At 35.8% G+C, this 27987-nt stretch overlaps 1 protein-coding gene across 3 annotated transcripts in view; it reads right to left on the minus strand.

Annotated features, from left to right (window-relative positions):
* Window positions 1-990: 990 nt before the first annotated feature.
* The window catches only part of SHOC2 (SHOC2, leucine rich repeat scaffold protein), an 88697-nt gene continuing 61700 nt past the window's right edge, over window positions 991-27987 (minus strand). For 2 of the 3 annotated variants that reach the window (XM_027528782.1, XM_027528783.1), the window contains exons 4-9: window positions 14897-15027; window positions 11742-11930; window positions 8510-8632; window positions 6128-6265; window positions 5479-5596; window positions 1876-4001 (exon numbers count right to left, since the gene is read on the minus strand). In XM_027528782.1, the coding sequence (XP_027384583.1) occupies window positions 3793-4001; window positions 5479-5596; window positions 6128-6265; window positions 8510-8632; window positions 11742-11930; window positions 14897-15027 (908 nt within the window). In that variant the 3' untranslated portion in view covers window positions 1876-3792. Of the gene's footprint in view, window positions 4002-5478; window positions 5597-6127; window positions 6266-8509; window positions 8633-11741; window positions 11931-14896; window positions 15028-27987 lie in introns of all 3 variants that reach the window. The other variant, XM_027528781.1, reaches the window with a different exon arrangement.

The following is a 27987-nucleotide window of genomic DNA, read 5'->3' on the forward strand; positions in this document are numbered from 1 at the left end:
TAACTTATATTTCAAAGTTAAAAATTAAACTCACAAATGTTTCCTTAAATTACTGTTGGCAGGTTTAAGAAGGCATTCTATTCAGTAACAAGTACTGATATCTGTTTTATAAAATTCTCATAATACTTTAATAGCATTCAAGATACTCTCTTAGATATCAAATCAGTATCACAACTCTTACATATTTAAATTCTCAGAGATTTGATAATTAACCAAAGATTGTCAAGTGTATTCCAGTTACCCAAATTGACTCTTAAAGGTTACACTAATCAAAAGAATAAGACAAAAGTTTTAGCTAAAGATAGGTGGTATATCTTTCCTGATGGCTCAGCAGGTAAAGAACTTGCCTGTCAATGCAGGAGATACAAGAGATGTGGGCTCAAATCCCTGGGTTGTGAAGATTCTCTGGAGAAAATGGCAACCCACTCCAGTATTCTTGCCCGGAAAACCTCATGGGCAGAGAGCCTTTGTTCTACATCCAAAGGGTCAAAAGAGTCGGACACAACTGAGTGATAATACATGGACTGGATGTGGTATATCATCTTATACCATCTTCCGGTATAAGCAAAAGGAAATCTTTCTTCACAAGTTATTTAATTAAATTTGAAAACTGTAGGAATGTATTCTTCTGCTTTTATGGGTTATGTCATTTGCTTTCATCTAATTTTTAATCATGCAAGAATAACCATATACCCTGGTTTTCCAGAGACATTTCTGATGTATGGTTATTAATAGTGCCCCCTTTCCATTTCAAAGTGTCCCACTTTATACCCTTTAACCATGACCCCTTCTTACTCATGCAAAATGACAAATTCTGCAAGCTGAAATCTGAACTCAATATGTATGAATGGCTTAGCAATAACTGAGAAGCAAAAGTTACCACAAAAGTTATCAGAGAATGATTCATTCATCTGAAACTGTCACAACATTGTTAACTAGCTATACCTCAATACAAAATTAAAAGTTTTAAATCCAGGCTTTACAATGAGATAAATTAGAAATACGCAAATATATTTATAGAGCTCATTCCAATTGCATCATCCACCTTTCAGTAAAAGTACAAATAAATATTTTATGTGTTTTTCCTCCTGCAAGAATTTCTATCATCTATTGTTTTCATTTGTATCCATCAAATCCATAAATTACTTAGCATCTCTCCCTTCTTTCTGTATGAAATAATCATTTGGGATTTTTAAAGTACTAAATACCACAAAGGAATTTTTGACATTGTCACTGTCAATTTGCTACTATATGTATTAACAAAAAGCAAAGTTTAGAGCAATATTTTTTAAAATGTAACATTCTATGACATTCTTTTTTTATTTACTGAGCCTCACAGAGAGATTAAACCTAATTTCTTTAAAAGAAAGGACCATTGTTGGACATGGCAATTAGTCCCACTGCAGTTTGGGAAATTATCAGCTCATATGTAGTCATTCAATAATATCCCTTACTATAGTCAAACTATTTAAATATTAAATATACTGACTGCACAAGGATAATTGGGAAATTAAGAGTCCATTTAGCTTCATGTTAGAAGTAATGAAATCCATAAGCTCTCTAAGGTGACAGCCATACATGTGACATATTTTATGCACCTTAAAAAATTGTAATTCCTTAGCTATAGATGGTTTGTCTATAACTTCTACACGTAGGGTTGTGATCACCTTGCATTTCTATTATAAACTAACATAAATGAATGTAGGGGAACAAAAATATTTCAAAAACTGTATCTATTTTCATTTTTAAGAAACAATACCCATTAAAAAAAAAAAAAACATTAGGTTACTGCCTTTAAAGTTCAAGTTCCATTATCTTAAGATATAAACACACTTTGATATGAGATTTTTATAAAAACCACACATACACACAAGCTTCAGGTAGAGCTGTAATAAACAAATTCCTTTTATAAACACAATTTTAACTGAAAAGCCACAGTAGATGGAAAAAAAAAAAAAGAAGAAAGGATATTACCTGGTAAAATCCAGTGACATCTACAATAGTTTTACAGCACATTTAAGCATTCTACGGTTTTATATCTTTACCTGCCTTCCATTTCTTAGTTGCTCCTTAAAAAATTGCCAATTACGACTATAGGTTCAACTTCAAACTTCGTCCTGATTTTGAGTGCCAGGAAAAGCAAAACAACATTCCAAATTTCCATCTTAATGTTATAACCTCACTTCAAAAATGGTTTTATTTAAATTACAATGCCCATCTAAATAGAAAAAAAAAGAAAACCAAGCAGCAACATGTAATTATACATAATAGTTATTCATTATATGGGAAGTGTTTTTTAGGATGGTATATCTAGAATGCACTTGCTCTGTGAGTCTCTTCAGTAATTAAATTGACTTAGACCAACACTATCAAAAGTAAGAGTACTGTAATAAGGGGCACACATTTACAATACTGCTAGCCTTAAAAGCAGTAAAGCAAAAGAAAATATACCAAATAGCACATGCATATCTCACAGAACTTCCACTGAACTATCAATGACTTTTATGCAATGTGCTCTTTTCTGTAACTTTATTAACAACTACCAAAAAAGGAAAGATGAGATTGAAATCAATGGTACTGAACTGAATTGTTTGAAGCCAGTGCCCCATTTGTGGGGAAAAGTGCATTTAATTCAGCAGCAATATAGCACAGTGTGAAGATATTGTGCTTAGACGCAGATATTCCAGAACTGAAAGATGTACAAGGCAAGTCAAGATATAAAACCATAGTACACTGTTAAATAACCTTGAAACATACATATATTGCAGTGTTCAAAGAAAAACATTCATTTCATTGTACAAGGCTAGGGAGAAATCCTTAAAGTTACCTATCGCAGTTTATGATATAATAAATACATATCTATATAGCATTGTATATACATATATAGAATGTGTTTATGTGTGTTTATGTGTATCTTTTTCTTTTTTTGCCAAATTATTCTGTTAGTTTCTGTGGATCTGCAACTTTCAGGAATGAAAACTCCTTTACACTACAAGTTTCTGTTCCCCTAAACTTCAGAAAAGATATTTATACTAGAAAAGGTATCAATACTTTCCCCCAACCCAAAGACTTACTTCAGATATTTTGCTTCACAATTGATCAGAGAAACACAATTAAAGGAATTCAAAATTTTTTGACTGTATCTTTTCACTTTGCCAGTTGTTTCAACAAGCAGATATCTTTTAATATTAAATCAGCTGATGCAAATTCTTTAGCAAAGGATATAAATGAGATTTTGCTGATCAAAACAGAGCAAATCAAAACCAAAAAAAAATAAAATAAAATAAGATCCAGTGATTTACTCTGACTGTAAACAATATATAAAATTCAAATCTCAAATTTCAAAATAAGTTAAAAGAAAAATTCTACCTTCAGGGCCTATAATACTAAAAAGATCTGACAATTGGTAAGGGGAAAATATATATGAAAAGTTGCAACAAAATTGCTTGCCCAGAATTTTTGCTAAGAAAAAGTATATCTAACTATACTACCTCTGGCCCTTAAGTTTAATAATTTCATAATTTGTTGGCAAATGTTTTAAGCAAACTGGCATATCATATTACACAACAGAAAAACATCCATCAAGTTCAGCAAAGAAAACTTATATAAGCTTTTTGTACAGAATTTAAAAAAATCTAAATGGCTATGATTCCTCTATTAGCAGAAACACATAAACATAGTCTTTATAAATCTGCCAAATATATCAATATCTACATAAATAGATACAGATATAGATATGAAACATTAACGGCAGTCTATTTTTGAACAGTGTGTGGGACCAGCAGATTTGTATCAGACCATGGCACGATATGGACCCTGCATCTTTAGGAACTGAATGATGAAAGAAGGACCCCCAGCAACAATCTGAGGTGGAAGATGGCTGAGTGGACAGTTCTCAATACTCATGATTGAAAGCTTGCTGCAAAGAGCCAGCTCAAAGGGAAGGCTATGCAGGTTGGGGTTGTCATTCAAATACAGTTCTTCTAGATTCTCCAGTGTACCTGTTATAAAAAATAATTTTTAAAAAGTTAGTTATTATTTAAAAAGCTCAACTGAGCATGATCCTTATCCTGGGTATCACGCATACTGAACACACAGTGCCTTTTACTCTCTTCTCTTAGTTTTAAAACTCTCTACAACCATGGATCTCAAACTTTCCTGCTTATTCAAATAAACAAGGGAGATTTTTAAAAAGTGATGTCCAGGTCACGTGCTATACCAATAAAAATCTCTTCCTTTATGTTTGGTTTTCAAGCTCAGTTTCTTTGAAAAAATATATACTGTATCTCCAGAGACTCTGTTTGGGATAGCCTGGCATTCATGTGTATTTTAAATTTCAAAAATTATATAATCAACTTACATAGTAAGTGCCTATAATTACTTTCATGTTGAAGAAATGTGATCATTTCTCTTAGTAATAAATTTCTCACGTGAAAGGTTCAGAGAGTTATTATGTATTTGCCAGTAAGGCAAAAGTCAATTTATGTAATCTTTAAAAATTTTTCCTTAGACCATCTTAGGATACTCATACTTTCTAGGCAAATAGTCTCAAGCAATTGCATGTGGCCAGCTGGATAAGCACACTAGAAATAAGTATATAAAGTTGCTTTATGAGTTTCCAATTTTTTAATTTCAAAATCTTAATATTTGACAGTGGTATGTAATAGAACTAATTTAAAAAGTTACTAGATATTGGATTTGTTTACATTTAAGATTTTATGTATTATTCAGAGCAACCTTACGGAAAGTTACTAGAATCCATATTTTATAGACAGGAACCTGAAGCTTAGGGAGGTTCTGTACCTTATTCAATGCCACAAAACCAGAAGCAGTAGAGCCAGATTTTGAATTGTCTATTGTACTCCAAAACCATCCTTAACCACTCATCTATAGTGCCTCTGAAACAGCATGGTATAGATGAGAGAATAACAAATGGGATTACTAATTTTAGTACTATGTGACTGTAATTGATTAAAACACTGTAACATGAAGCAACTTGCACTGCGTAAAATTCAAGGTGTTCATATTGACAGTATGAAATAATGGGTATGAAAACACTTGGAAAATTCTAAAGTAACTCAAATATTAACATTAATCAAATATTAATATCAATCCTAAAACCTCATAAGGGAAAATTCTTTTGGCATAAGAAACTAATTTAATTCACGCTTGTGTAATTTTTAAACTTGGAAGAAAAAGAACTCCTCCAAATTAACATTAAATCTACTGAAATACAAGTATGCTAAAACATTCTCAAATATTATGTTAAACTCAATTCCCCATGAGGAAACCTAATAAAAACTAACCAACTACTACTATTACTACTAGTGCTCTATAAAAAAAATCTTGAGCTTGATGTAATTTGAGTAAGTTGACAAAAATAGTAGATTTATTTATCAGAAACACTGCTTGAACACATGTTGTAATAACTAATGAAAGCATGTTATTAGTACAGTCAAATACCCAAAGGGTTCATACCAATTTCCTCAGGAAGATGAGTAAGTAGGTTCTCTCCAAGGCCTAGATGTGTAAGATTGGTAAGGTGACCAATGCCTCTGGGAAGAGTGGTCAGTTGGTTGTTTGTCAAGACTAATTTCTAAAAGGTTAACAAAATAAAAGACGGTTACATGTATGTTTCCTGTAACTGATGTAAATTTTTTAAAAATTACATCTACTAAACAGCAAGATAAATTTATAGGGAAATTAGATTGACTAATATTATATAGTAGTAATGTAATATTAGTCACTCAGTCGTGTCTGACTCTGCGACCCCACAGACTGTAGCCCTCCAGGAATCTCTGTCCATGGGATTCTCCAGGCAAGAATACTGGAGTGGGTTGTATTCCTTTCTCCAGAGGATCTTCCCAACCCAGATACTGAACCTGGGTCTCCTGCATAGCAGGCAGATTCTTTACTGTCTGAGCTACATATTATATAAAAATCACTAAATAACTTTTTCTTTCAAACACTATCATTTGTTAGGAAGACAAAAGCAGCTAGGTTACATGAACATAAAATTCAGCTCTAATAGGAAAATCTATTTGGTCCAAGAATAAAAAAATGTACAATTTGGAATGCATCCCAAAAACTTTAATTATATACCTATAAAATCATCAGAATGTTTTACCTGCAAATCCTTAAGATAAGCAATTTCATTTGGCAAGGATTCCAATTTGTTCTCCTCTAGATCCAATTCTCTTAACTTCCTAAGGTTTCCAAGGCCATGAGGAAGCTTCTTTAGAAGATTGTTTGATAATATTAAAACCTAAAGAGAAATTATTGATAATGTTTGACAACCCACAAAACAGAAATATATTATCATCATGTGCCTTAAAATTAAGCAATGTTAATTTTCTAAACAGTGAATATTTAGGGTAATGTCTAATTATATAACAAGATATTAAACTTACTATTCTAAAAAAAAAATTACCATAGTCACTGGAAACAAAATAGTTTGATGAAGTCAAAACTAATGAAAGCAAAAGGAAAGAATTTAAACTAAATTACAAAAAATATGAAAATTATTAACTACTTGCACTAAGATTCATACAGGTAATGGTATTTTGATACTGAATGGTTACAAATATCTATCTAATAGGAAACCAATTATTTATTCAAAACTCCTTACAAGCAAGCCATCATTTAAGGTAGGTAACAATTGACTTCTAAACTGCCTATATCAATCCACTAGTTATTATTTGTAGTAAATTTATTACATTGCAGGGCATCCTGCAGTATCTTGAATAAGAAGGGGAAAAAAGGTTGAAGAAGATACAAGTCTTCATTCTCAGAGAAGTTATAGTGGAGGGGGGTTAGGTAGGCAAACAATACTGAGTATGGGGATAGTGAGAAGAGCACTAAATGGAAAGATCTATGTAAGGTTCTAGCTAAATTTTTATGCCCACTTATTTCTTCCAAAGTTATACTACATACAATGAAGTAAACATATTCAATAAGACCAAGAAAATGACAATAGTAGCTATCACTGAGTTTACTACTATTTGTATGCATGCTAAGTTGCTTCAGCTGTATCTGATTCTTTGTGACCCACTGGACTGCAACCCCCCAAGCTCCTTTGTCCATGGGAGTCTCCGGGCAAGAATACTGGAATGGGTTGCCATACCCTCCTCTAGGGGATCTTCCCAATCCAGGGATTGAACCCATGTCCCCTGTGTCTCTTGCACTGGCAGGTGGATTCTTTACCACTAACACCACATATTAAATGAAAAATGTGCATTACTGCATTTAGTCTTAATTACAATTCTATGTGGAGAAGGAAATGGCAACCCACTCCAATATTCTTGCCTGGAAAATCCCATGGATGGAGGAACGTGCCAGGCTACAGTCCATGGGGTCACAAAGAGTCAAACACAACTGAGTGACTTCATTAGCACTAGCACAATTCTATGAGGAATATATTACTATCCCCATTACTTTCCCCAGCTGAGGAAACTGAAGCTTGGGTACATTAAATCCATAAATAGTTAAAAGGGGAATTGTACCCAGATCTATTTGGCTTCAAAGTTCCTGCTGTTAGCCATTACACCATACTTTTTCACCTTATTAAATACAATAATAAAAGAATAGAAAAATTAGAATTTTTAAAAAAACATGAGGACAATTTTAGAAATATTTACTATTAGTAAGTTTTTTCATCAAAAGAGTGAAAATGCTAGGGATTCAGAGGCAGGAGAAATCTTTGAGGAAGTAACAGGAAGGTAGATCTTTGTTAACTACTTTAACAACAAAGTAGTTGCTAAATTGTGTCTGAGTCTTTGCAACTCCATGGACTGCACGGATCTTTAATTGTGAGAAATAATTTTAAAAGAAAAATTTTAAGGGGATGAGAAAAGAGCATTCTAGATACTGGGAACAATAAAGGTACAGAGCTAGAAATATGCACACATTGCCAACAAAGAAACTAATCAATTCAGTTAGTAAATAAAAGAGGAGGTGGGTAATTAGGATGAAAAAGTAGGTCAGAATTATATGAAGGGTGCTGAATGCCAATATGAGGAACCCAGAATTATTTTAGAGGACAATGGTATAGCAGTCTTACAAAGAATTAAGAAAAAAAATACAAAAGATGCTGCGCTTTAGAGACCCTTTCTTTCAAAGATAGTTTATAGTATTCAAACCGACCGACTTTTAGTGGGCAAGAGTGATTCAAAAGCATTGAGCCCAGATTAAGTCAACACTTCACCATCCTAATACAGCTGCATGTTTAAGAGAGCACTACATTTCTTTTTTTAATTGACAGAATCTGGACTATTTATTTATTTATGACCACTTCACGTGGCATACAGGACCTTAGTTCTCCAACCAGGATCAAATCCACACCCTCTGCATTGGGAGCGAGGAGTTTGAACCACTGGACTGCTAGGGAAGTCCTGAGAGCACTAACATTTCTAATTATGATCTTCAATTATGAAACTGATTAATTGTAAACTTCATAAGTGAGGTAACTGTGGAAAAGTCTAATGAGTTCTAAATGTTCTTTTATACTCACCTCAAGAGAAACAAGACCAGACACATCCTCAGGGATCTTTGTGAGCTGATTGGTAGCTAAATTCAATTCTACCATACTGGTCCAAGTTCCAAAATCCAAGGGAAGTGATGTCAATTGATTGTCCTGACAGAGATAAAACGAAGCATTCAAGGTAAAACCACAAAAACAAAGCTCCATATGTAACTCCCTATAGAAAGAGAATTCTTAAACAGAAAAAGACATTCCCTTTTTTTAGTATCTAAATATAGAAAGAAAGAAAAACAAGGAACAAAAACACTCAGCCTCCAAAGTTTTCCATACAGTTAAGTTCAGTCACTAAGTCGTGTCCGATTTTCATGACGCCATGGGCTACAGCACGTCAGGATTCCCTGTCCATCACCAACCCCGGAGCTTGCTCAAAATGATGTCCATCGAGTAGGTGATGCCATCCAACCATCTCATTATCTGTAGTCTCCTCCTCCTGCCTTCAGTCGTTCCCAGCATCAGGGTCTTTTCCATGGAGTCAGTTCTTCACATCAGGTGGCCAAAGTATTGGAGTTTCAGCTTCAACATCAGTCCTTCCAATGAACACCCAGGACTGATCTCCTTTAGGATGGACTGGTTGGATCTCCTTGCTGTCCAAGGGACTCTAGAGAGCCTTCTCCAACACCACAGTTCAAAAGCATCAATTCTTCAGCGCTCAGCTTTCTTTATAGTCCAACTCTCACATCCATACATGACCCCTGGAAAAACCATAGCCCTGACTAGACGGACCTTTGTTGACAAAGTAAGGTCTCTGCTGTTTAATATGCTGTCTAGGTTGGTCGTAACTTTTCTTCCAAGGAGTAAGTGTCTTTTAATTTCATGGCTGCAATCACCATCTGCAGTGATTTTGGAGCCCAAAAAAATAGTCAGCCACTGTTTCTACTGTTTCCCCATCTATTTGCCATGAAGTGACAGGACCGGATGCCATGATCTTAGTTTTCTGAATGTTGAGCTTTAAGCTAACTTTTTTCACTCTACTCTTTCACTTTCATCAAGAGGCTCTTTAGTTCTTCACTTTCTGCCATAAGGGTGGTTATCATCTACATATCTGAGGTTATTGATATTTCTCCTAGCAATCTTGATTCCAGCTTGTGCTTCCTCCAGCCCAGCGTTTCTCATGATGCACTCTACATATAAGTTAAATAAGCTTATATATATTGACACACTAATATACAGCCTTGACAAACTCCTTTTCCTATTTGGAACCAGTCTGTTGTTTCATGTCCAGTTCTAACTGTTGCTTCCTGACCTGCATACAGGTTTCTCAAGACTCAGGTCAGGTGGTGTGGTATTCCCATCTCTCAGAATTTTCCATAGTTTGTTGTGATCCACATAGTCAAAGGCTTTGGCATAGTCAATAAAGCAGAAATAGATGTTTTTCTGGAACTCTTTTGCTTTTCCATGATTCAGCAGATGTTGGCCATTTGATCTCTGGTTCACCTGCCTTTTCTAAAACCAGCTTGAACATCAGGAAGTTCACGGTTCACATATTGCTGAAGCCTGGCCTGGAGAATTTTGAGCATTACCTTACTAGCGTGTTAAGATGACTACAATTGTGTGTAGTTTAAGCATTCTTTGGCATTGCCTTTCTTTGGGACTGGAGTGAAAACTGACCTTTTCCAGTCCTGTGGCCACTGCTGAGTTTTCCAAATTTGCTGACATATAGAGTTCAGCACTTTTACGGCATCATCTTTCGGGATTTGAAATAGCTCAACTGGAATTCCATCACCTCCACTAGCTTTGTTCGTAGTGATGCTTTCTAAGGCCCACTTGACTTCACATTCCAGGATGTCTGGTTCTAGCTGAGTGTGAGTGATCACACCATCGTGATAATCTTGGTTGTGAAGATCTTTTTTGTACAGTTCTTCTGTGTATTCTTGCCACCTCTTCTTAATATCTTCTGCTTCTGACAGGTCCCTACCATTTCTGCCTTTTATTGAGCCCATCTTTGCATGAAATGTTCCCTTGGTAGCTCTAATAGTCTTGAAGAGATCTCTAGTCTTTCCCATTCTATTGTTTTCCTCTATTTCTTTGCATTGGTTGGTGAGGAAGGCTTTCTTATCTCTCCTTGCTGTTCTTTGGAACCCTGCATTCAAATGGTATATCTTTCCTTTTCTCCTTTGCTTTTCACTTCTCTTCTTTTTATAGCTATTTGTACAGCCTCCCCAGCCAGCCATCTTGCTTTTTTACATTTCTTTTTCTTGGGGATGGTCTTGATCCCTGTCTCCTGTACAATGTCATGAACCTCCATCCATAGTTCATCAGGCACTCTGTCTGTCAGATCTAGTCCCTTAAATCTATTTCTCACTTCCACTGTATAATCATAAGGGATTTGATTTAGCTCATACCTGAATGGTCTAGTGGTTTTCCCCACTTTCTTCAGTTTAAGTCTGAATTTGGCAATAAGGAGTTCATGATCTGAGCCACAGTCAGCTCCCGGTCTTGTTTTTGCTGACTGTATAGAGCTTCTCCATCTTTGGCTGCAAAGAATATAATTAATCTGATATCGGTGTTGACCATCTGGTGATGCCCATGTGTAGTCTTCTCTTGTGTTGTTGGAAGAGGGTGTTTGCTATGACCAGTGCGTTCTCTTGGCAAAACTCTTATTAGCCTTTGCCCTGCTTCATTCTGTACTCCAAGGGCAAATTTGCCTGTTACTCCAGGTGTTTCTTGACTTCCTACTTTTGCATTCCAAGTCTATGCCCCAACCAGTAATGCTGAAGAAGCTGAAGTTGAACGGTTTTATGAAGACCTACAAGGCCTTTTAGAACTAACATCCCCAAAAAGATGTCCTTTTCATTATACGGGACTGGAATGCAAAAGTAGGAAGTCAAGAAAAATAAGTTTGTTCACTACAAATTAAATCGCTGGACAAACCATTTTTCATTTCTTCCTTCCTTCTGCAATAAAATTTCTTTTCCTTACTAAAAATGTGATTCATTCATGGTAGAGAATATAGACAAGCAACAAGAAACTAAAAATCACCCACTGGGAGAAAATAGTTGCAAATCATATAACTGACAAAGCATTAACATCCAAAATACATAAAGAACTGCAACTCAACAGTAAAAAAAGAAAAACCCAAACAATCCAATTAAAAAATGAGCACAGCATAAGGAAGAAACAATTGCCCATTCTGATAAATCATAAATACACTAAAAGTACTAGTTAAAGTAGTGATTTTCCCCTAACACAAATAGAGGCTTACCTTCATATTCAGCTTACTTAATACTTTTGCTCTGGAGAAAATTCCAAATGGGATTTTGTTGATTCGATTGTGTTCCATATTGAGGGAATAGATAGTGGAAAATTGAGATGGACCACCTACTGGATATAACTGGAAGCAATTTCTAGCTAATGTCAAACTATTCAGTTTCACAAGACTTGATAAAAGACTCTGTTAAAAACAAAAAATGAAATAAGCATAATAATTAGAACTATAACAAGACTTATTCTGTAGAACATAGAGCAGCAGTACCAAACAAATGCCTGGGAGAGTCTTGCAGGTAACAAATGACAGACACTGGCTGGGCCGGTTCTATAATGCCTCATCCAGAAGGAAAGTCATTCACTACTCAGCTCTAGCTAATTGTTACCTTGCAGGGATGTGCAGCCAATATAGTCAGATTTTCAGAATTTAGGAAGAAACAGGAAATTCATTTACTTATATTAAATCTCCTTTTATTCTTTGGCTTTATTTAAATTACTTTACAGGGTAAAGATAATGTATCTGTGGGTAAGAGGTGTTTCATGAGTGGCCAGTTTGAGACCTCTCATACAGGATCTTACAGAGGACTGGTATCAGACAGTCCTGGGTCTGAGTCCTGACTCCATCACCTGCTGTGTATTCAGTGCTATTCAAGTCTTGGTTAAGTATCTATCTCTAAATTATTATTAAGATTAATATAATACCTGACACAGAATAAGGTATCATTCAGTAATTTAAATGTTCCTTTTAAGAATATTAAATTCAGAAGGTAACACTACTTTTTGATATTATATAATACATTGCTTTTCCATACTGTAAATTTCTGAGGGAATATACATCTATCAAACAAGTATTCACTTAGCACATAACCCCATATTCCCTCTTACTTCAGTCCCCCACCGTGTAACCAGAGTACTAGGTGTTTAGTATTATAAAAGGATCTCTACCATCAGGAAGACTAAATTCCATTTAGAGAAATAAAGCACACAGATAGGAAAAAGAAAATAATATACAACTCTATATAATCAATAATAAATTATACAGAATAGGCTCTTGCTATTCAAAGTCTGGTTTAAGGAAGAGCAGCATCCGTATCCCCAGAGAGCTTGTTAGAAATGTGGACTCTTAGGCCCCACCTCCACAGAATCATAATATGAATCTTAAGATTTCCAGGTGATTTGTATGCTCATTAATGTTTGAGAAACACTGGTTCAGGCTATAAAATAGTTTTAAATCCTGGTCCCATCTTTTAGTAGTTCATGACTTTGAGCAAGTTATCTCTCTGAACCTTTGTTCTATTCATTTGTAAGAGGATGATGTCTTGTTTTATAGGTTGTAGTAAAGATTTTTTAAATAAATAAATATATATATATAAGTAACTTTATAAGTCACTTCTTTATTTAAATTCAAAGAAAAGGAGAAATACTGGAATAACTGGAAAAGCAGAAGACAATTGAAAGTGAGTGAAATCTTAAAGGATGAAAAACCATTTTAAATACTTAGAGAAGCAGAAGAAAACATTCTGGATTGCTGTAAGGCAGCTCTCCAACCTTTTCATTCTAAGGTCATACTGTGAAGCTTTGAGGTTGCTGACCATTGCTGCAGAGTCAAACACATCTGGGTTCCCATCTCAGATCTTCTACTTACCAGCCTTGTAAGCTTCAGTGAATTAATCAATCAATATATCTCTCACTATATTCCCAGAAAAAAATATTTCAGGGTGACACATGTGGCCAAAAACATGACTTCTCAAGTCTTATTTCTTTATTTGATGAGACCACTCCAATAATCAGTAGGATTACAGTGAAGATAAAAATGAAATAATACATGTAAAGCTTCCAGCCTTATGCCTTGAGTATATGGGCTTAAATTTATTAAGTTCCTTCTCCTTTAGTCTTTGGGTATCCATTAAAACTAGTCCATTTGCAGACAGTCTTCAAATGGAAAAGTATATAGTGATTTTGCCAGCTCCGATTTCAGCAATATAATGAGCCCCCTTTGAAAATCACTTTCCCGATTTTTCTTGCCAGCTTGAATATCTAAGTGCTGTTTAATGGTTTTTATTGTTTTTCTTGTTATTATAAATGCAGATAATTACACATTTGCATTAAGAATATGCTACTTCCAAAGCACATAGACTACCTTTAAATAAAAATGCTTTCCAATGTTTGAACAAGGCCTATCAAGTATTTCATCCATACTTCTCTATCTGAAAATGGGTATGTTTAAATATACACACACACCCCTTCTTCCATAAACAGACTGAAGAGAGCTGTCTTCTTTATAATTCTCCTATCAAAAATAAATCCTGACTTATTTCAGTCACAAAGTTATATGAAAGTACTCAGCACATGTCTTTATCCTAAGATACCCAATAATTATGTTTCCCTTCAGTGACAATATGACTGGATATATAAATAAATGTTAAAATTTCTCACTAGGTGAAACTTGGTATATACCTAGTCTTTACATTTAGACATAATGACACTGTAAAAGAGGTCAGTCTTACTTAAACTCATAAATCACACCCTAAAAGAATGCCAACAAGATCTAATTAATGTGTTAATTATTTGCCTTATTATGGGATATGAATCACTGTTAGAAAAGAGGATGACATTAAACAGTAGAACTTCACCCATTTTCAAGTTAAGAATTACCATTATCACAGAAATTTAAAAATCCAAACAGTCTAGCTGTCAGGGCTATATCTACAATCTGTGGATTCTATTCCTAATCCCAAACTACTACTTACTACTAACAATAGTGCTCTTTTGCCACAGGTGAAATACTGTCACAGTAGTTTTAGTGAACTGGTCCAGACTAGAAACTACACAAGGTATTTTTAATTATTAGAAAAAAAAGACTTTGCAAAGTTCAGTCAATCCATTAAGTCCATAATTCTTCTCATGTTAGAATACTACAGTAAAATATGCTTGAATAACTATAAGCAAACTTACTAGTTGCTGGGTATGCTAAAACATACCTACTCTTTCTTTTTTGGAATTTTTTTATCTCAGCGATGGGATACGTATCACAGCACACCCATTATTTAAGCAAACTCAATCATCAAATTTACCAAGCTGTAAAGACTGATTAATCTTCCCTTCATTATGTTATAGACTCGTTTCAAGAGTTTACCATAATTCACTTCTTACCTCTGGTAAAGTAGAAATGTTATTGTTCTCTAAATTTAATTCTTCAAGTGCACTGCATTTTGCCAATGATCTGGGTATTGCTGACAGTCTGTTGTATCTCAGACCAAGACGACTTAAACTGGACAGATTTCCTGTGAACATAAAAAAAAAAAAGGAATTGTTTTTTTTAATCTGATAAGCCTGTCACTCTCCCAGGCAATTATCAAGCAATATTTATAAATTACCTTCAAGTACTATTTCAGCAAGAGCCCTAACTTTTTGTACCAAAAAACTACACAGTACACTCTACCAATTAGGATGAAACTGAAGCCACTTTTGTGTCCACCGTCTTAGAGAAATAATGAAATACACAGCTACAAGTCAATTTTTAAAATCAGTTATTGGAAAGTATTGGCACACTTAAATAAAATATTAACCTTTAGACAAGGCCCAGCTGAATAACATCAAAGTAATAAATGATAGAAGTTTACTCCTTGGAAGAAAAGTTATGACCAACCTAGATAGCATATTCAAAAGCAGAGACATTACTTTGCCAACAAAGGTTCGTCTAGTCAAGGCTATGGTTTTCCCAGTGGTCATGTATAGATGTGAGAGTTGGACTGTGAAGAAAGCTGAGCGCCAAAGAATTGATGCTTTTGAACTGTGGTGTTGGAGAAGACTCTTGGGAGTCCCTTGGACTACAGGGAGATCCAACCAGTCCATTCTAAAGGAGATCAGTCCTGGGTGTTCTTTGGAAGGAGTGATGCTAAAGCTGAAACTCCAGTACTTTGGCAACCTCATGCTAAGAGCTGACTCATTGGAAAAGACTCTGATGCTGGGAGGGATTAGGGGCAGGAGGAAAAGGGGATGACAGACGATGAGATGGCTGGATGGCATCACTGACTCAATGGACATGAGTTTGAGTGAACTCCAGGAGATGGTGATGGACAGGGAGGCCTGGCGTGCTGCGATTCATGGGGTCGCAGAGAGTCGGACACTACTGAGCGACTGAATTGAATAAATGATAATTACTTAAAATACGAGATGCACAATTATTTTGTGAGATCAGAAAGGTTCAATATTTTTCATGAGTTTAAATATAAACAATCCAAAATTTCTCTAAAAAGTTGACTTGATGGTTAAAAATTTCTCAAAATAATTTTTTATGAACAAAAGTGAAAGCTACAGTCTCTCATTATCTAAGCATATCCAGCTTGAGCATATTAGTCACTATTGAATACCTAAAATGAGCAGAGCAGAAAAACAGACATTTTATACTTCTATAGCCAAGACCCATGGTAAGCTATATATAAGCTACATGGATGAATATGATGATATCTGCTATCACAGGTTTAAATCAAATTTAATTTTCAAAATAGTATAAACTCATTTTGATACCAAAAAAGATGAGTAATGAGAATTTAGTTCAATGTATTTTTTTTTTTTTGTCATGGCTGGTTAATTTCTGATTCAACAATGTAATTGTTGCTACAACCTTTTTAGTTGGGCTAGGTTAAATGTTAGCCTCTAGTTTTAAATTCAACAGTATAACCAGTATTAGAAATTAAAAGGATACTTCATTTTATTATACTCTTCTTTATTGTGCTTCACTGATATTGTGTGTTTATATATCAAAGGTTTGTGGCAACCATACTTTGAACAAATCTACTTGTGCCATTTTTCACAAAAGCATTTGTTCACTTAATGTCTCTGTGTCACATTTTAGTAATTCTCGCTACATTTCAAACTTTTATGTTATTATTATACTTGTTTTGGAGATCTATGATCAGTGATCTTGGATGTTACTAGTGTAATTGTTTTGGGGTGCCATGAACTGCACTTATTTAAGATGGTGAACTTAATTGATAAATGCTATGTATATTCTTTATGCTCCACCAAACAGTTGCTTCCCTGTCTCTCTCCCTCTCCCCTGAAATACAACAATATTGAAATTAAGCCAATAATGACCCTACAGTGACTTCTAACCAAGTCAAAGTCAGAATTGCATGTCTTTCACTTTAAATCAAAAGCCAGAAATAACTGAAGAAAATCAAAAGAGCTACTCTATAATCTGAATGATACTTTTTCAAGAAAGTATTTTTAATTAAGGCATGTATAGTTTTTAGACAAAATGGTACTGCACACTTAATAGACTACAGTACTGTGTAACAGAACTTTTATATACACTGGCAAACAAAAAAATTTGTGTGACACTTTATTGTGATAGTTGCTTTGTTGAAGTGCTCTGAGATGGAATCGACAATATCTCCAAAGTAGGTCTGTATAGAAGTGGATGCCTGTGTCACACAACATTTTGGAGATAAGTATTTTGGTGCCTTTCAACTTCCAGCAACTATCTGATGTTTGTCAATTTCTTTCGAATTTCTGCTTTGACTATTTTTCAGAAAGTCATTGTATGAATAACTTTTAGATACATTACTCCAATATTTACAGAAAACATGTATTAGCCTACAGAATAAGTTAAGCCTTAAACCTAGCAGAGCAGTCACCTTGTCTCATATTCCTCATCTAGTTATATTCATTTGCATCTTTCCAGCCTGGTAGGCTGCAGTCCATGAAGGCGCTAGGAGTCGGACACGACTGAGCGACTTCATTTTCACTTTTCACTTTCATGCATTGGAGAAGGAAATGGCAACCCACTCCAGTGTTCTTGCCTGGAGAATCCCAGGGACAGTGGAGCCTGGTGGGCTGCAGTCTATGGGGTCTCACAGAGTCGGAGGCAACTGAAGCAACTTAGCAGCAGCAGCAGCTCTTGCTGAAGAAAATAGTGATGAAAATTGTAAGAAATGTCCAAATGGAGCTAATTTTTACCCTTTACATTTTTAAGAGTTAGTTACTAGTATCAAAAATACTCTGATAAGTCTATATACCATAAGTCTAGCCAACTACAGTGCAAAAAAACCTTAGCAATCATTTCAATTCCTGCAATTAGAACTATTCCAGAGGTATGGTATACTCATTTTCATTACGTTCTTATAACAGTGTTTGGAAACTGGGTCAAGAGTTCACTAGTTATGATTAATTAAGATTTCCAACAGGCAGAAAACTGAATTAAAAAGCAACAGTAAAAACGACCACTTAGAAAAGACAAGTTAACTTTGTCTTTACAGTGCTTCCTAAATTAAATAAGGATGCTTCACCAGTGTCTTTCTAATGACACTCCAGGGATATGTGTCAATTTTGGAGGTGGGGGGGGGGGAACAAGCAGAGAACTGGATCACTTTCCAAAGTTCCAGAGAATTCAGAGATTAAAAATAAGTGCAAGAATATTATTATTTCTATCAGTGAACTATGACATTGTAGTGTTAGTTGCTCAGTCGTGTCCGACTCTGCGACCCCATGGATTGTAGCCCACAGGCTCCTCTGTCCATGGAATTCTCCAGGCAAGAATACTGGAGTGGGCAGCCATTCCTTTCTCCACTATGACATTAAATATGATACAAATATTACTTGGAAATTGGGCTGGCAAAAAATAATCTGCTTTATGATGAAATTATAGTCAAGTTTCTAATAGCAAAAAATGGGGACAACCTTTATGTTTAAGAATTGATGCATAATTATTTAGATTGAAGGCATCACAGTGTAACAGCAAAAACAAAGGATATTCTATATCTACGTGTCCCTGGGTAAGTTACTTAACTTAGTCTATCTCCTCATCCATAAAGTGAGGATAATGTCTAATATCTGACAGGGTTGCTCTAATGATTAAATACAATGTATGTAAGATACGTAGTACAATGACTGATATGAAATAGATACTCAAAAGATAATCCTATTCTATGGTACTACTATAGTCTGCTATATTCTGTACCTATTAAAATTATTCTACAAAAAATCTTGTAAGATATGAAAGACTGTTATGACATTAAATGAAGTCAGGTAACAAAATCATGTGTTTTGTATGATCTGTATGATTACATACACATGCAAAGAGTTCAAGTTATCTCTATATGATAGAAATACAGATTAAATTTTTTTCTTTGAACTGTCTAGAATTTCCCTAATTTTCTATAATTTTTTAATTTTAAAATGTCCTTTTGATAAAGAAAAATTCTGTAATTCTGAAGTCAGTTTAATTTTAAAAACTGTGATATCTTTATACCATCCTTTTATTGAATGAATAGTTTACATTATGGAGAAGCTTTATATTAACACAGAGAGGTAAGATGTTTGGACACTTTACACTGTGAGGCTCATTTTCTCCATACAGTGAGGATATGAGCTAAGCTGTGGAAAAACAGAGCATGGTGGTTTCAAGTTTCAGATAGTCAACCCCCCCACCCCCCAAAAAAGACAAGAGATTAAAAAGATACCCAAGCAGCACCAATAAGAACCATCTGAGAGTACTCAGAATGGACTTTAGCATAAGACATGTGAAGTGACTTGATGGCAGAGCTAGAATCAAACTCAATTGGCTCCTTATCAAGTAATCGTTTTTTGTGAATTTTATCGACCCTGATCCAGTGAACTAGTTTCCTCCTGACACAGAAGCATGATATGCTCATTCTTGCCTCCATGCTGTTTGACTGTCCTTGCTGTTCAGCTCACGGAATGCATTTTTTATTCCATACTAAGTCCAGCATATTTCTTCATGAAGTTTTCTCTGGCCATTCTATCAAGATCTTATTGATCTCCCTCTAAACCGGACACATGGCTACATGCTGTTTTCATTATACATTAGCATTTTACTTAAAGTCTACATTGCTGGTTGTTTCATGGATTAGTTACTTCCCCCAAGAGACTGAAAATCCTTTAAGTAAGGGAGCTTGCTATGCATTTCTACTGAAATTTGCACAGAATTTCAGTGCAAAGCACACACCAGGCTTTCATTCATGCTTTCGTATTTACTAAAGACGCTAAAATATTTCACCATATGGCCTCCTTTCCATTAGGAACAAGATGTAAAAACTCAGAATTATATGAGACTCATTAAAAGCTTTTTTTCTTTGACCCATTCTCAACTTATAAAATAGCATGTCTCCAAAACACAGATGTTAACTGGACATGATTTTAAAGTACATAACAGATTTTCCTGGTCTACCTGACTAAAAATTAGTTCTTTTAAAAATATTCACTTTAATTTTTCCTGGGATAACCAATGACTAAGCAGCCCATTTTTAGATATCAGAGAATGAACTAACCATTGCACTCCTCTTATCACACCAAATAAATTTTCAATTACAAAATATATAAGTATAACTTACTTTACTGCCCAGAAAACCATGGTGTGTAATCCAATATGTACATATTGAGATCCTTCTCTTAAGCTTTTACTTCAGTTCAGCTCAGTCGTGTCCGACTCTTTGCGACCCCATGAATCGCAGCACGCCAGGCCTCCCTGTGTATCACCAACTCCCGGAGTTCACTGAGACTCATGTCCATTGAGTCAGTGATGCCATCCAGCCATCTCATCCTCTGTCGTCCCTTTCTCCTCCTGCCCCCAATCCCTCCCAGCATCAGAGTCTTTTCCAATGAGTCAACACTTCGCATGAGGTAGCCAAGGTACTGGAATTTCGGCTTTAGCATCATTCCCTCCAAAGAAATCCCAGGGCTGATCTCCTTCAGAATGGACTGGTTGGATCTCCTTGCAGTCCAAGGGACTCTCAAGAGTCTTCTCCAACACCACAGTTCAAAAGCATCAATTCTTCGGCGCTCAGCCTTCTTCACAGTCCAACTCTCACATCCACACATGACCACAGGAAAAACCATAGCCTTAACTAGACGAACCTTTGTTGGCAAAGTAATGTCTCTGCTTTTGAACATGCTATCTAGGTTGGTCATAACTTTCCTTCCAAGGAGTAAGCGTCTTTTAATTTCATGGCTGCAGTCACCATCTGCAGTGTTTTTGGAGCCCAAAAAAATAAAGTCTGACACTGTTTCCCCATCTATTTCCCATGAAGTGATGAGACCGGATAAGCTTTTACTTATACATATACAAATTCAGGATTTTTAAAAATGTTTCTCTATTTGTCTTTATATAAATGGGATCATTTTGCACACTTTTCCTCCTAAATAACAGGTCATAGAAATATTTTCTTGTTGAGTAAATACTGATATACTTCATTTTATTTAACCACTGTACCCTATTATATGTATAATTATACAATTATCTAATCATCCCCAATGGACAGCATTTGTTCCTAATATTTAAAAAGGAATTCTATAATGAACGTCCTAATAGATACTTGTGTGTACATGTGAAAATATTTCAGATGTATCAAAAGATAGCAATATCTTAAATCTTAACAGACAGTGCCATTAGGCTGTATCAATTTCATTCCCACCAAAACTGAAGGGCAGTCCCCATTAACTCACATCCATTTAAAATGGGGAAGGAGACCCAGAACTGCTTCCGGGCCAAGGGGGAAGGAGCCGCCATGGAACCTAGCGGGGTGGCGGGGCTGACGGGGCCAAGGGGAAATTTAAAAAATAAATAAATAAATAAAATGGGGAAGGAGGGAGGGTATCAATATTTTATTCCTTGCCTATCGCATGCCCATGGCCACTACAAGACTGGTAAAGAGATGGAAATTTTCCTATAAGCAGTGATAATGTCTGAGTACAAAGAATTTCAAAAATCTTTTGATAAAATTTTAATTTGCTATACCACGTTGAAGATAAAAAAGGCACTCAATCTTAAAAAATAAATAGAAGAAGCTCATCCTCTGTCTCTCCTTCATACCACTGCTTTCCCTATGTAATAAAGCTGTTCCATGGTAATAAAATGGCTGAAGCATTCACCAACAGGTCTATGAAATGCCTGAACTCCACCCACCCCCCCAGTGGGATTGAAGAGGATGAACTTTAAAAATTGTACTCTATGAGAATATGCTATTCTGATGAAGCAATTAACATCTGCAAAGGACTTGTCACTTTCTTGAGAGCATGGTATGCTCAGAGTCATCCACATTTTGTCAAAATGCACTACTCTCAGCAAAATAAAAAAGGTGAAAAAAAATTAACGATGAAATATCAACACTGTCTTATGCCAGAAAAAAAAAAAAAAACTTGACATGAGAAGTCTGGCATTTACTGTGATTCACCCCCTGCAGTGGTTTCAACTCTAGCCTCTTTCAGTAAGTGGTTTTAACCACAAAGTAAACTGCAACCTAGAAATCAAGCCACAGCTTGCTTTAATATTGAGCCACTGTGACTAAGAAATAAAATCAATGTTGCCAACGCTTATAAATGTAGGCTGATCACTGTCAATCACTGGCATTTAGCTTTCTAAGTGCTTAACTTTGACAGTAAGTTGCTCTGTGTTCTGAATCTGACAGCTTGTTTTCTTATGCTGTCAGATTTTTAAAATATGGAAACATTAAATGGCTATGAATTAAAATTAATGCTTTCAATTTCAGCAAAAGAAATCAGCATTTTTAGGTTAATTTAGTGTAACTTTTGAGTAAGCCTCTAACTCAAACAGTCTTTATCTTATTTTAACAAAGTAGCAAAAAATCACTAGAAAAGGCATACAAGTTCTAACAATGAAATATTGTTAAAGGTACAATTTTTTTCCAGAAACATTAAACTAATAAATTGAAAATAAACTTAAAAGTTATATAAAATGTAAGGCCAGGATCTCTAAAACTCTTAGAGGAAAACAGAGACAAGACACTCTGATATAAATGTCTGCAATATCCTCTTTGACCACCTCTTAGAGAAACGGAAATAAAACAAAAACAAGTGGGACCTAGTTAAACTTAAAAGCTTTGCATAACAAAGGAAAGTATAACCAAGATGAAAAGACAACCCTCAGAATGGGAGAAAATAATCATAAATGAAACTAACAAAGGATTAATCTCCAAAATATACAAGCAGTTCATGCAGCCCTATGCCAGAAAAGCAAACAACCCAATCAAAAAGTAGGCAGAAGATCTAAGCACACATTTCTCCAACGAAGATATACAGATGGCCAACCAACACATGAAAAGATGCTCTACATTGCTCATTATTAAAGAAATTCAAATCAAAACTACAATGAGGTATTACCTTACACTGGTCAGAATGGTCATCAAAACAATCTACAAACAATAAATGCTGGAGAAGGTGTGGAGAAAAGGGAACTCTCTTGCACTGTTGGTGGGAATGTAAATTGATATAGTCACTATGGAGAAACAGTGTGGCTATTTCTTTAAATACTAGGAATAAAACTATCATATGACCCAGCAATCCCAACTGGGCATATACATTGAGAAAATCATAACTGAAAAAGACACATATGCCTCAATGTTCACTGCAGCACTATTTATAATAACCAGGACATGGAAGCAACCTAGATGTCACTGACAAATGAATGGATAAATGACAAATGAAATGGAATATTACTTAGCCATAAAAAGAAAAGCATTTGAGTCAGTTCTAGTGAGGTGGATGAACCTAGAGCCTATATGCAGAGTGAAGTAAGTCAGAAAAAGAAAAACAAATTCTTGTATATTAACACGTACATATATGGACTCTAGAAAAATAGTACCAATAAACATTTGTAGGGCAGTAATGGAGACGCAGACATAGAGAACAGACTTTGGACACAACGGAGTAAGGAGAAGGTGGGCCGAACTGAGAGAGTAGCACTGAAACATAAACATTACCATATGTAAAACAGATAACTAATGGGAAATTGTTGTATAACACAGGGAGCTCAACATAGTACTCTGTGACAACCTAGAGGGGTGGGATGGGGTGGAAGTTCAACAGGGAAGGGACATATGCATATTTATGGCTAACTCATGTTGTGTGGTGGAGAAGGCAATGGCACCCCACTCCAGTACTTTTGCCTAGAAAATCCTATGGACGGAAGAGCCTGGTAGGCTGCAGACCATGGGGTCGCTAGAGTCGGACACGACTGAGCGACTTCACTTTCACTTTTCACTTTCATGCATTGGAGAAGGAAATGCCAACCCACTCCAGTGTTCTTGCCTGGAGAATCCCAGGGACGGGGGAGCCTGGTGGGCTGCCATCTATGGGGTTGCACAGAGTCGGACATGACTAAAGCGATGCAGCAGCAGCAGCAGCATGTTGTGTGGTAAAAGCCAACACAATGGTGTAAAGCAATTATCCTCCAATTAAAAGTAAACTTATTAAAAAATATTCTTAAAAGTCAAAAACTCAAAAGAATACCACCATTAAAGAGAAAACTAGTAAAGGTGTTACATGTAAGTAGAACTGTAATTACCTAAAATCAATTACTAAAACTCTATTTGTTGATATAATTACTGTAACATTTCTTCAGAGCACAGTGTAACAAAATGAGATATGAATTATTCTGTGCTCTAGCCTTGAAGGCAAAGTCTTCTTGTATATTTCTCTCACTTTGAAAAGAAACAGAAAATAAAAAATTTTTCCTATTTCAGATCCCCCTCTCCCTGATTTCATAAAACCACTGGAGACCTCAGAAGGCTTTCAGTTCAATTCAGTTCAGTTGCTCAGTTGTGTCCGACTCTTTGCGACCCCATGAATTGCAGCACGCCAGGCCTCCCTGTCCATCACACACTCCCGGAGTTCACTCAGACTCACGCCCATCGAGTCAGTGATGGCATCCAACCATCTCATCCTCTGTCGTCCCCTTCTCCTCCTGCCCCCAATCCCTCCCAACATCAGAGTCTTTTCCAAGGAGTCAACTCTTCACATGAGGTCAAAGTACTGGAGTTTCAGCTTTAGCATCACTCCTTCCAAGAACACCAGGACCGATCTCCTTTAGAATGGACTGGTTGGATCTTCTTGCTGTCCAAGGGACTCTCAAGCGTCTTCTCCAACACCACAGTTTAAAAGCATCAATTCTTCGGCACTCAGCTTTCTTCACTGTCCAACTCTCACATCCATACATGACTACTGGAAAAACCATAGCCTTGACTAGACAGACCTTTATAGGCAATGTAATGTCTCTGCTTTTGAATATGCTATTAGGTTGGTCATAACTTTCCTTCCAAGGAGTAAGCGTCTTTTAATTGCATGGCTGCAGTCACCATCTGCAGTGATTTTGGAGCCCCCCAAAATACAGTCTGACACTGTTTCCCCATCTATTTCCCATGAAGTGATGGGACCAGATGCCATGATCTTCGTTTTCTGAATGTTGAGCTTTAAGCCAACTTTTTCACTCTCCTCTTTCACTTTCATCAAGAGGCTTTTTAGTTCCTCTTCACTTTCTGCCATAAGGGTGGTGTCATCTGCATATCTGAGGCTTCAAGACTCTAAATATGTTTTTGAGCACTCTTTCACTTAACCGCAATCAGCTGTGCCAATCTCCCCAGTTCCTTCTGCCTCTTCTCTACAGTGTGAGTTGTCAGTGATCTTGGCACTGCTCAGCCTGGAAGTAAATGGCATTGCTTATTGCCAAAGAGTGATAACTGCTCTAGGAGTATTTATATCTCAAGCAAAAAAGAGTTAAAAATATCTGGATATACTTGTGAGGAAAAAAAAAGGCAAATAATTAAAAACGATTTTTGGAAAAGTAACTGTAAGGTGATAAAAGATTTGATTTTCAATTGTGAATTCAGTGCAAGTTTCTTTGGTCCAGGGAAAAGAGACAGGGCAACTCCTATGGGACTAGCATCAACTCTCCAAGACAGGTGTTGGGTTTTTTGTTTTTCATTTTAAGTTATACTTTTCAACTAGTAAACCAGGGGGAAAAAAAAAGCAAAGTATCAGAATTATACTCCAGCTAAGTTTGTCACTGATGGTTTGGGGTGAATTGCTCTTCTCCAATAGATGAGAGAGAGAATCTCAAAGGTGAATTATGACTGTTGAGATTTGTAACAGATCAAGACCTGCATGTTCAGATTTCTCATCAAATCTCAACCTTCTGCAATACAATCAAACCATGGGGGATAAGAGGGATGGAGAAAGGCAAAGAACTATCTTAATAAACACAGTATATGATAAATGACTATAATATTATAAAAACTTTCAACACACAATACTTAACTCACTTTGCTATTACTTGGGATAACAGCTGTATTTAGTTTGCTGACAACTATCAAAGCCTATTTATATTTACTATAAAAATTTATAAATGAGATATATAAATTTTTATTATCATTTATGTTTCAGTTCTTATTGATTTCCAATACATATTTGTAATCTGACCATGTAGAGTGTGTTAGAAGTCAGGCACTTGTGTTTTTCTGAGATAACATGTCAATTACCCAAGATTAATAATGAAGTCAAATGTTTTCATATTAACAAGCACACTTGAAATACAGAAGAATTACTTCAGATAGAAATGCAAAATTAAGAAAGCCAGGAGAAAGAATACATGGAGACGCTATCCTCTGTCAGAGGAAGTGAATCCAAAGGACCCTAGTCTTAATAACTGGATTGCTTTATCATCCTCTACGACTTATGCTTTCTCTATTTGCCAACACTATTTTAGTACTTTATAACTGCACCCCTCCGCCGCCAATTGTTATTGAGGAAGATAGGGAAACCAATACATGCATAAAATATTAAATAATGAAATACTGTTAGAATATTTGAGAGTAAGAACAGGACTCTACAGGGCCTTTCTGGAACAGACCCCTCCCTCAAATCCTCTGCCGAAGTACCCAGATAATAGTATCTGATGCACATTTCCTGAGTCATTTCACAAATGCTAAGTTGGAGAAGACTCTTCAGAGTCACTTGGACAGCAAGGAGATCAAACTAGTCCATCCTAAAGGAAATCAGTCCTGAATATTCATTGGAAAGACTGATGATGAAGCTGGAACCCCAATACTTTGGCCACCTGATGCTGGGAAAGACTGAAGGCAGGAGGAAAAGGGGACGACAGAGGATGAGATGGTTGGATGCCATCACCGACTCAATGGACATGAGTTTGAGCAAGCTTTGGGAGTTCATAATGGAAAGGGAAGCCTGGCACGCTGCAGTCCATGGGGTTGCAAAGTGTCAGACACAACTGAGCAACTGAACTGAAGAACAGGACTAATTGATAACCATGCCCTTTATAGAACGCTATATATCCATTTGATTAGTTGAAAGAGTAGAGGAAATTATGTGTATATTTAGGAAAAAAAGTTCTAAGCCGAGAAACTGAGAAGTACAAAGACCCTGAGGCTAGAACTTGCCTGATATGCTCAAGGAACAATAAAGTATCTGCACATATAGTATCTTAGGAAATACACAATAATTAAGCGTCAATGAGATGGATAAGGCCGTAACTTTATAACATTTCAACCATCTTTAATTTCAGTTGACCTGATTTGCTAGAGTAAACAACCTTTACTTTTCTAAGACTGAGAAGCCTTTATGTTTATAAAAGAAGTCTCTTTTTAAAGTGCTTTTATGTGTCATTCACTGAAAAGTGATCATGTTAAAATGCATTATTCTTTCTTTTCTCCTTTACTATCAAAATCAGTTTCTTATTTAAAATCAGCAAACTTACGTATTTCAACATAAGAACATACAACAAAGTAAACACGTCAATAGGTGATTTATACTGAAGTAAAAATTAAACCTGTATTACTGAACTGGTTCAGAGTATCCCAAGGAAATGGGAACCTGAAAGATTAACACTTAGAAATATAATAGAGTTCTTGAACTTTAGAAATAAAGAAATAACCCTTTGGGTGGCCAGAGACAAACATTAAGTCATTATAATGAGAAAAAAACAATTAGACCAGCCTCATACTGTTGCATATTCAGTTCTAGAAGACAAAAGAGCTACCTTTTAGGTCTCCTGAGATGTTCAAGGAAAGGAAGTTGAACCCAATGATTTTTATATCCATCAAAGAGTTCTTTAAATATAGAGCTTACAAACATACAAAAACTACTGCTAATAAGTCTTCCCTGGTGGCTCAGATGGTAAAGCGTCTGCCTACAATGTGGGAGACCCTGGTTTAATACCTGGGTCCGGAAGATCCCCTGGAGAAGGAAATGGCAACCCACTCCAGTACTCTTGCCTGGAAAATCCCATGGATGGAGGAGCCTGGTAGGCTACAGTCCATGGGGTTACAAAGAGTCAGACAGGACTGAGCGACTTCACTTTCACTGTTTACGAACGATTTCAGAGAAAATTACTGTAAGACTGACTTTAACCAACCAAGAAATAACTTGAACAACTATGGCCTTTAATTTTATAGCAGCAAGCACTGTTAGTG

The sequence above is a fragment of the Bos indicus x Bos taurus genome, chromosome 26 (assembly GCF_003369695.1).
Source record: "Bos indicus x Bos taurus breed Angus x Brahman F1 hybrid chromosome 26, Bos_hybrid_MaternalHap_v2.0, whole genome shotgun sequence".
In the NCBI taxonomy this organism is placed as follows: Eukaryota; Metazoa; Chordata; class Mammalia; order Artiodactyla; family Bovidae; genus Bos; species Bos indicus x Bos taurus.